The 11,081-nt window shown below is 38.3% G+C and overlaps 1 protein-coding gene across 1 annotated transcript; it reads right to left on the bottom strand.

Moving 5' to 3' along the window:
• Positions 1-413: 413 nt before the first annotated feature.
• On the bottom strand, positions 414-6,351 carry LOC107565806 (membrane-spanning 4-domains subfamily A member 15-like). The gene is made up of 8 exons (XM_016251087.1): positions 6,284-6,351; positions 3,337-3,562; positions 2,878-2,988; positions 2,732-2,800; positions 2,456-2,596; positions 2,083-2,193; positions 958-981; positions 414-632 (listed from the first exon to the last, which is right to left on the bottom strand). The coding sequence occupies exons 2-8, from the start codon at positions 3,523-3,525 to the stop codon at positions 564-566; spliced, it is 714 nt and encodes a 237-aa protein (XP_016106573.1). The 5' UTR covers positions 3,526-3,562; positions 6,284-6,351; the 3' UTR covers positions 414-563.
• Between the last annotated feature and the right edge of the window lie 4,730 nt (positions 6,352-11,081).

Below are 11,081 nucleotides of genomic sequence, written 5' to 3'. Positions count from 1 at the left end.
TGTTCATTGTTTGCTCATAACTGGAGTCACTTAATCATGCAGATTTATGCTACAAGCTCTTTGTAGAATTGTACAGTAAGAAAATTATTTCCCTTAACCAGGAAATTAATGTTCTTAGAATTGACAAGATAGTTGACCCTGAAAGGTCAAGTAAATATCTACAGCGGCTCTAAATATTCATAATTAATTATAACTAGTTATGATTAATTATTCATATTTCCCCATGAGCTGATTCGCTACAGCAGATTAACTAAAATAATATGATAAGAATACCAGCTTGCCAGGCAGCATAAACGAGCTGCTTTCGTACCGCTAAAAATAACCGGAAGCCATGCTAACATTGAAACACACTTTTAATCTGTCCAAGTGAAAAATATAATTTTATGTTGAAATGAAGAGCCTTACATATGTATTTTATACATTAATTGTGGCATTTGTCTCAAACAAGGACAATAAAGCAGAATCTCATGATCAACAAAGCTCTGCTAGTTTGCTTACTCACAAAGCAAAAATACAGTTTTTAGGGCATGAAGACTGAATGAGCTGCACAGTTTGAGAGTTTCTCAGGCCAGCAGCCTTTTATTCCTGGGATGGAGAGTGTCGTAGGTGTCCGCGTCTCGCCGTCCCAGATCCTGAAGAAGCACAGACACACTCTTAAATATAAAGCTGCTTCACAGTGATGCCATAGAAGAACCTTTTTTGTCTAAATGGTTCCATAAAGAACCTTTAACATCCGAAGAGCCTTTCTGTTTCACAAAAGCTTCTTTGAGGTGAAAGAAGGTTCTTCAGATTATAAGAAGGTAAGAAAGAGATGGTTCTTTAAAGAACCTTTGACTGAATGGTTCTGTGTGGAACCAAAAATGGTTCACTGTGAAGAACCTTTTAAGCACCTTTATTTTTGAGAGTGCACATGAAATCACTGACTCCTCACAACAGAGCACAATAACAGCACAGTACCTGATAAATGTCCCCGTCTCGTGTCTGAAACACACAAGAGGATAGTGAATGGGAGAAGTGGCATTTCTCAGAAGACTCTTGCTCAAGTCTGTGGTGTTTGTCCTTCAGCATTAGTCAACACCGATTCCGCTGTCTGTTCCTCTTTTGCCTCTCATCTGACTCTTTAATTGCTTCATTCTGTCTCTTAAATCCACTATGAGGGCTTTTTTTTTTTTTTTTTTTTTTACAGGTGATAAGATTAAAATGAAAAATAGGTACTAAACCTCAACAAAGCAGGTTTATCTGACTGACCAAAGAGGTTTTAATGTGTGTTTGTGGGTTGCATTTATTTCTGAGGGCCTTAGTGAACGTTTTCAAATATTTATGCTCTTATGTGTGTCTGTTTAATGATCTAAACTTTAAGGATCAATTTGTCATCAGAAAGTGAGCTAAATCTGACAGCACCTCCCATGCATCCGGACATTGGAGTTTGAGTTAATCAGTTGAAACTAGTTTTATATTAAAGACTATATACATGCTTATTTCGTTAATGTGAGCCCAGCTATGTTCTGATAATGTTCTCTCAAAGTTATGAAGAAACATTCTCTAGAAATGTTAATGAAATGTTCATTTAGAGTTTTCTGGTCTTTAATGTTCTCAAAATGTTATTTACACAGCATTCGTGGAATGTTTTGCCCTGAAACATTTTAGTTGAACATTCATCTAACGTTTTTTTGAATGTTACTTGTTTCAGAACGTTTTTTAAAAATTCAAAAGTTCAAAAAAAGTTCCATAATGTTTGTGAAAATTATAAAATGGCTCTTTGATGTTCATATAACAAAGAAAAAATGTTTTTAAACTGATCTTTTTAAACATTCAGAGAAGTAATGTTTTCAAAACTTGATGGGAACGTTATGAAAACGTTTTTTAGAACATATTTCAGTTAGCGTGTGTGTTAACAGGAACTAAATCTGACAAAATCTACTTTTGAAAACATCCTCATTTGCAAAAGTGGCATTAAATGAAACTAGATAAAAAAGTTCGTCAAGACCAACTTTAGGTTGGCTTGAGAAAGCCTAGCCTGAAAGTGTAAAGCAGTTGTAAAAGCCTGAGGTTTGGGAACCCCTGATTTGGTTCATTGCTCACCTGAGGAGGACAACAGCAGGCTTTACAGGCAAATACTGACAGACAGATGGAGATGATCAACTCAAGCACGGTGAATAACAGCAGCACGATTCTGATTCCACTGAAGAGAGTCTGAGAGAAATATCAACATTAACACAAATAAATGTAACACACTCAGTGATAATTACTACTCACACTGGTACACTGAATGCTCAGCAGTCCAGAATATACCATCCCTGGGGTTCATATGGAAATGTTATATATGTATCATAAAGTCATATACACCTAGGATGGCTTGAGGTTAAGTACATTTTTGAGTGAGCTTGTGTACTGACCACACAGTGATCTTATAGTAATTACTAAATAAATGTGAATATAAAAGTTGATGACATACCTTATATATTCTCACTAAATGATTACAGTCTTGATTGGTGCAGAAAGTGAATGGCCCTATAACCAAATCCAGTGAAATAAAAATAATGGCGATGCATGCGGTTAAAGTACTGAAAATGTTCATTCCAAGTGAAGCATTCACCTATAGGCAGAAAAAACAACAACATAAACCCAATCAATGAATTACCAAGAACTTTCAAACGTTGTGTAGAAAAGTATCTGGAGTGTGATTTAAAAAGTATAATCATGGTCCAAGCACCAGTGACTGTGTACGTACCAAACACAAACCGGAGGGTGAATGAATGTTATTTTCTGCAGCAATGCAGAGTGCGCCTGCAGTAATGTACTGAGAGGAGAGAGAGAGGCTTGCATTGGAATATGTAGCTTGTATTATAAAAGACAGAACACTTAATTGTATCTTACGATGAGAGATCCCCAGTAAGGAACACCAATAATGACAAAGACCAGATCTGCATGAACTGTAGACACAATGCCAAACAGGAGAGTCAGCACACCGATCATTATCTGCACCGTCTGCTTTAAAACAAGAATGTACAACAGATTCTTTCATAAAGAGGGAGCCATGTAAAATACACTATCAGCTTATGGCAGCTGTAGTTATGTATAAGAAAAATATCCCAAAAATATATTCTGCAAGCGTGGAACTATCATGTGTAAATGTCACTGTATTTGCAGATTTACAAGATTGCATTACTTCACATTTTTTGATAGTTTGCAACTCCTAAAACATTCTTCTCTGTGACTGATGCACTGTAAAGTTGACTATTTTACTCTGTAAATGATCAATCTAGGCACCTAGTCCTCAAGGCAATATATAGACACAGAAAGGTCGATTATTTAGGTTTATGAGAAATGTCTCACCCCAAGAGCTTTCGGTTGGCCTTTCAGAAATGCCTGAAGTCCATGAAGAGGTGAAACCCCCGCCCCGTGTTGTGCATAAACAGGCACAGGAGCATTTATCACCGTCGTAACAGGTGTCGCTTGTGTTGCTTGCTGAAACTGGATGACGAACGTTGAAGAGTTTGTGGGTGCTGGACCAGTGCTGGACATTCTGGTTTCTGAACCTCAAACTGATCTGTACAAACCCCTAGTAAATCAAAACAGGTAAACAATATGATTATGAAATTTCCAGTGTATTTATTAAAACATTCTTCATTAAATATCCGTCACTAATTTCTGTATCAGGTCACGTGACAAAAGAACCAGCGACTTGGACCTGAAGACCTGAGAGATGAGCTCTATATTTCTGTTTTCTGTACAGATCCTAGAGGATGTTGCGCAGCGCAGTCAACACTAAATGAATGAACCGCTCTTTGAAACATACTAAAGAATCGTTCAAGAACGACCCATCACTGCAGTGCCTGGTTTCCTCCATACATGATTCCTGGAACTGAGCTGCATAATGTTGCATTGTAGACCAATTTTGAGCAATTATGTGGAAAGGTAATTATAGGCTTAATGGACATAAATCATGCTCTGTTGCACAATAAGCAAGCTAACATGTATAGTATATTTGCTGTGTACATAGTTTAACAGCATTAAGTGAAAGAGGGTAAACATAGTAATTTAACTGAAATGTGTGTCTATTTTAGACACTGATTGTTGTCTGATTGCTCTTTCTCTGTCTACGGAATGTTAAATAATTTAAAACCAGTCAGAGCTGGGGGTTCCTCATGATGTTGTTGCACTCAACTAGGCTGAAATCAGTCATGTGGTTGGTTGGTGTGTGTGTGTGTGTGTGTGTGAGTGAGTGTGTGTGTGAGTGAGTGTGTGTGAGTGAGTGTGTGTGTGTGTGAGTGTGTGTGTGTGCGTGTGTGTGAGTGAGTGAGTGTGTGTGAGTGTGTGTGAGTGTGTGTGTGTGAGTGAGTGTGTGTGTGAGTGAGTGTGTGTGAGTGAGTGTGTGTGTGTGTGAGTGTGTGTGTGTGCGTGTGTGTGAGTGAGTGAGTGTGTGTGAGTGTGTGTGAGTGTGTGTGTGTGAGTGAGTGTGTGTGTGAGTGAGTGTGTGTGAGTGAGTGTGTGTGTGTGTGAGTGTGTGTGTGTGCGTGTGTGTGAGTGAGTGAGTGTGTGTGAGTGTGTGTGAGTGTGTGTGTGTGAGTGAGTGTGTGTGTGAGTGAGTGTGTGTGAGTGAGTGTGTGTGTGTGTGAGTGTGTGTGTGTGCGTGTGTGTGAGTGAGTGAGTGTGTGTGAGTGTGTGTGAGTGTGTGTGTGTGAGTGAGTGTGTGTGTGAGTGAGTGTGTGTGAGTGAGTGTGTGTGTGTGTGAGTGTGTGTGTGTGCGTGTGTGTGAGTGAGTGAGTGTGTGTGAGTGTGTGTGAGTGTGTGTGTGTGAGTGAGTGTGTGTGTGAGTGAGTGTGTGTGAGTGAGTGTGTGTGTGTGTGAGTGTGTGTGTGTGCGTGTGTGTGAGTGAGTGAGTGTGTGTGAGTGTGTGTGAGTGTGTGTGTGTGAGTGAGTGTGTGTGTGAGTGAGTGTGTGTGAGTGAGTGTGTGTGTGTGTGTGTGAGCGTTTTTGTGAGAAATGATGACATAATTTTGTATGCAGAAGAACCAAACTGAGAGAGAGAAAACAAGAGATAAGAGTAGGTAATTAGCAGAAAGCATTCTAATAGCCTCAGATTATTTGGACTCACTATGGTGTTTATCAAACAACACTTTATGGATGTGTTTCTTTGCACTTTTATCTGTTTGAAAAATTTGTTTACTTTATACAGTTAGTGTATTCTTCAAAAGAAGACTACTTTTATATTTAAAGTACTTTTGCTATTTTATAAAACTACTAAGTTGGTATTAACACTGTAAAGCCTGAAATAATTCAAGAGTCAAACAGTTTTTTTTGTTTTTTAACTTTAGACAAAATATAAAAGAAAAAAGTTTTTGATAAGTGATTTATATTCTGTCATTTACAATAAGCAATACATCAGGCTTTTATGCCCCTTTTTATTTTAGAGATGATCCGGCAGGCTTTATAAAATGACTTAGATTTAAATAGAATATTTAAAATTAAATATTTAAATAGAATTATTTTGATATGAAAGTGTGATAAGTCACATGCCTGCACTGCTCATATCTGAAAATGACTACAAGAGCACAAGTAATTAGCAGTGTATTCTTTGTTAAATGACACAACCCAATGGTTCCTGAGGCCAGAAAAGTAATAAATCTGTCAGAAGCTTGCTGTACTGATCCTGTGGGACTCCCTGTCCTCCTGGTTTGTAATGTGGAAGCAAGCTGTTTTCTGTGCATGTCTGAAATTCATAAGTCGAGAAGAATAACAAAGTGCAGAAAATGGTAAAACTGTTGGTGCTACAAACCAGTGTGTGCATCAGACAATACATTAAAACAATATTGTAAGAAACACCAGTTTGCAATATTAAAAAGTAAAACGAGGCATTTTGTGTAGTTACAGATAGCTGGAATGTGGCATGCATTTGAGCTGTGGGCGATTCCGTCCCTCATCCTCTCTCTACAACTTCCTTTACTGTCCATTCTTCATTGCACTACTCACATATTACATCAGTAATAACTGTCTGCTAACAGAAACTTCATCTACTCTCGTTACTAGTGTAGTGCAGAAGCTGACATAACAGTTGACTCTGATGTCGTAATACATTCAAATTCGGTTTTGCAGAAATGCATTTAATAAAGACATATATGACATATATAATTGATACATTTTATGATAAACGCGATTCATAAATTGTTCCTGACTGCTCGAGTAAACACTTCGAGTTCAGTATACCACACACACACACAAACCACATCAAATATGGTGACATGTATATGACAGCATCACATAAGTTAGGAGAAGCACGTACTGGTAGAGCTGCTGTGTTCTGCGCGAGGCCTCGGAGCGTGTGTGGAGGGCTCCCGGCGCGCCTGCAGCCTGTGGCCCTCAGGGCAGTGACGTCACCGGTGACGCCCCAGCCTCGCCCGGCCCGACTGCTTCAGGATCCTGTTAAACGCCGCCCCTTTGCAGTTTTAGACCAATCGTATTGCCCCTCCTGCCTATTATGAGCAAAGACTGGATTTACACACATCTGATAGCCCCGTTCATTTCAAGCCAATACGTTTATTACACAGTTATGTTATAGCCTATTATGTTATACAATCATTATGAAATACACATTATATTCATATAACTAGATTAGTCTATGTGGAAATAGATTTTTTTTTCTTCACCTTTATTTCTAAGCCTTAACTGGCGCAAAATACAGTGTCTCACAGATCAGATCAGATCAGGTCCCCTGTAACAGAGCCCTGCGCTCCGGCGGGACCCGGCACAACACAGAACTTATCTAAACATAGAATGTCTAAAACATATCAATTGTTATTTATCTGTTGCACAAAAGCAAAAAGAACAACTAATAATAACATTAAAATGATTAACGCGCAAGCTAGGCAGAGTTTTTATTTATAACACGTTTAAAGGGTTGCAGTGCAGCCAATCACAGACTGAGCTGTTGATTTCTGGAACGCAGTGGCCAATCAGAGGTGAGTAAGCTAGAATCCACTCACCGCAGTGCTGAGACTGCGTGCTCACGAGTCCTCCCATTTCAACATCGTGAAAGATTACTTGTGCACATGTTCATTGTGTTATAACAGAGCTGTATGAGATCGCGATGAACTGAGATGTCAGCTTTTAGTGATAATAAAGGAAGCGCCCATGCTTGCTTTTCTATTAAAATAAGTGGTTTGTGAATGTTGATGCTTAGCCTAAAGAACACATATTTTATCGGGAGTGTGATGCTGGGATGCTGGGATGCTGTGGAGCTTAGGAGATGTTACAGAACCATCTCATGTACATGTCTTCGATGTGCTGAAAACATCTCTAGATGAGTTTAATGCGGGCTTTAGCGGGCGCGGGACAGAAGCAAGCGCGGGGGGCATCTGCAGGTTTCTGCGATCATATCTCTTACAAAGACTAACCATTTCTGTAGAAACACCATAGCAATTGCAAAATGAATGGTTTACCACAGCATTTGCAGAAGAGCCATTACAAAATAACCCATGGCTTTTCAACAGTAGCTATTAACTACAGATTCAGTTAGTTCTTACTCTTACAAAATAGGGCTCAATAAAATAATCATAATTAATCTCATGGTTTCTGAAAATGAAACAATAATCACATTTGGCAAATGTGTTGTCAGTTATTACAACAAATAATATGATAAAACTCAGCTTTGACAAGTTTGACCTATGAATGTAAACGTGCAATAGGCATCTTTTTCAGATAAGACCACCTCCTAAACACAGCCGTAATATCAGATGCATGCTTAAACATGACCCGTGATGTTTAACATTCGTTTAAACTTCCCTGAAAATATTAAAAGACCTTGCAGAATGTCATTAATAAGATAAAAAAACATATGACCATTTTATGAAATGTATTTGTTTCTTTAGATTTATGAGTGTTCAACACACTGTACCAACATGCAAACTTAAGTGCCATGTCAAAATATTAGTATATAAGCCAGACATGTAAAGCCATGGACAGATTTAAAAACATCAGAAGATGATTTATCAAAAGTACACATTTCCATATACATCTAATTTGAAGATGCACACATCTGATTGTCTTCTAACACAAGTATATTGGAATACTTGTCGTCTGTTTAATAACTGAGTACAAAAATATACCAATGTGTAAACTGATAATTGTGTAGTTCACAACGTTTAAAATATATACACACTTCCATCTTATTTGTACTTATGGATTCAATTTTGTCCTGCCACAAGTGTGTTAAACTACTGGACTAATCTGTTTGCTAAATAATAAATAAATAACAATTGTGTGGTTACACTGTTTACAATAACTAACATACATACACATTTATACAGTTAGTTATAAACAGTACGTGCATAATTATTATGCCGAACATATGTTGCGCATGTTTTGCACAGCTTGTCAGTGAACAAGGGCTCCGTGTAGTTAATGCTGCTCAATGTGAAAGCCCGCAGGTGATGGAGATTTACCGCTGATTACAGAACCGGCTTTCTGACAAGATGCGCATTAAATATCGCATGCGATTTATCGTGCAGCCCTAGTTCTGATAATATTTTTCCACAAGCACATTCTACCAATTCCAAACCACATCAATCTTAATAACTACTAGGCCTTTTATGTTTGTATTTAATCATTTATAAGGAATATATACTTTTTAAGGAAAGCTAGAAATGAAAAACACCTTATATTCAGGTGTGCATAATTAAGCAGATTTTCTTTTACAGGTAAAATGGGCCATTTAACTTGCAAATGAAAAATGATTACATGCCCATGAGAAGGATGCAATACTAACGCAATACTAGAATTTGCTAAGTTAAGGCATGACAATTAGACAGCGAAATGCTCATTGGGTCAGCTCGGTCAGAAAAAAACAGGTGGAGAAGAAAAGACACGTTAACGGCAAAATAATTAAGAATTAAGGTGAAGAATTAGGTGTGAAACCATCAGGAACCCTTTAGTCTCCAACGCCACCATTTTCCAGAACTGCAAACTACCTGGAGTCTCCAGAGTGCAATGTGTCAGGTTCTCAGAGACTTTGCTTGGGTAATAAATCCTAAAAAAATGACCCTCACTTAATAAGAATAACATGCTGATGTTTTGTGAAATACATGAAGACTGTTTATAGACAACCTATCTGTCTGAAGGACAGACAGGTGGAGAGTGACTCTTAACTAAGGGACCAGCACCAGTTCAATCGAGAGGTTCAGTTCAGTCTATGATTCTTATTAAGTGGGGTCATATTTCAGGATGTCATAGCAAAGCCTCTGAGAACCTGACACATTGCACTCTGGAGACTCCAGCCAGGTTGCCGTTCTGGAAAATGGTGGCTGATGGATTGGATTCCTGATTTTTTTATATCGACATAACGAGAGTTGTTTTCTCGTTATATCGACATAACGAGAGTTGTTTTCTCGTTATATCGACATAACGAGAGTTGTTTTCTCGTTATAACGACTTAATTTTCTCGTTATATATCGACATAACGAGAGTTGTTTTCTCGTTATAACGACTTATTGTCTCGTTATATCGACATAACGAGAGTTGTTTTCTCGTTATAACGACTTATTGTCTCGTTATATCGACATAACGAGAGTTGTTTTCTCGTTATAACGACTTATTTTCTCGTTATATCGACATAACGAGAGTTGTTTTCTCGTTATAACGACTTATTGTCTCGTTATATCGACATAACGAGAGTTGTTTTCTCGTTATAACGACTTATTTTCTCATTATATCGACATAATGAGATAACGACTTATTTTCTCGTTATATCGACATAACGAGAGTTGTTTTCTCGTTATAACGACTTATTGTCTCGTTATATCGACATAACGAGAGTTGTTTTCTCGTTATAACGACTTATTGTCTCGTTATATCGACATAACGAGAGTTGTTTTCTCATTATAACGACTTATTTTCTCATTATATCGACATAATGAGAGTTGTTTTCTCGTTATAACGACTTATTTTCTCGTTATATCGACATAACGAGAGTTGTTTTCTCGTTATAACGACTTAATTTTCTCGTTATATATCGACATAACGAGAGTTGTTTTCTCGTTATAACGACTTATTTTCTCTGATAAATACAAAGACAAGCTCTCTGATTGGCTAAAGAGGGAGAGCCATTAAATACTGGCGCTAAAAGCGTGTGTTGCCTCAGGAAGTCTTTCTCGTCCTTTGCTTTACTCTTTTAAATTAAAATGTGGAATACAGACATATCACACATTTTAAGGGACATAGCCAGTGAAACGGGACGCCGATTTCACCCAGAGAGTACTACTCCGGTGGAGGGACCATCAACCCCGGCACCCACCTTGGCAAGACACCCGTTGACGGTTAAACAGTGTACGGCTAACATTACTGTCACTCTGTGTAACGTTAGTTCATATTAACAAGCCACGTTCACACAGCGACAGAATACGGCTGTATTGTAGCATTCCCGGATTCACGGGGTGACAAGCGCATTCTATAACCGACCTCACACATGTAAATCTGACATTTGAAGGCTTCCCAAGCACATGCTCGGTCACTGTTTTAAACCGGAGCAGTGTTTTGTTCGGCGCTCGACTCTAATGCTCTGCTCTGTACACGCTGTGTTAGGCGTAACAGCTGCTGTGGTTTAGTGAATATTTGACAGATAAACTCGTGTGCTCTGGACTTCTGTCTTGTCAAAAGATAAGACTCAGGTTTATACACGTCGTCATCTCTGATATGACTGTGGTTGCTGTAAGAGAATGGGCTTGACGGGCTCCCATTGCTCGTTCACACAGACAGTAGTGAAGACTCTACTGTAAGATGCTTGGGAACGGAACATTTAAAAACTCACCTGTAAGTAAATAAGGTTGCCAATCCCAAAAACTGACCTTGAATGTAGCATACAGACACAGATACAGTAAGTTGTATAAGTAACCCCCATTGAGAGATTGCTGTCAGGGTCCTGCTTTCATGAAGTCTTCCTCAGTAAGAATCATTTGTTAAATCAATTAGAAACATTAAATTATACATATTTGTTTGCTTAAGTGTTCAGCCCACCAAGTCACTATTCAGTAGATAAAATGACATAATCTTGTGTTGCAGCTGAAGTGTGCAGAATATTTGCACTATAT

Source organism: Sinocyclocheilus grahami, unplaced genomic scaffold (genome assembly GCF_001515645.1).
Source record: "Sinocyclocheilus grahami isolate Dianchi unplaced genomic scaffold, SAMN03320097.WGS_v1.1 scaffold1028.1, whole genome shotgun sequence".
Lineage (NCBI taxonomy): Eukaryota > Metazoa > Chordata > Actinopteri > Cypriniformes > Cyprinidae > Sinocyclocheilus > Sinocyclocheilus grahami.
This window is presented reverse-complemented; position numbering and strand designations above follow the sequence as displayed.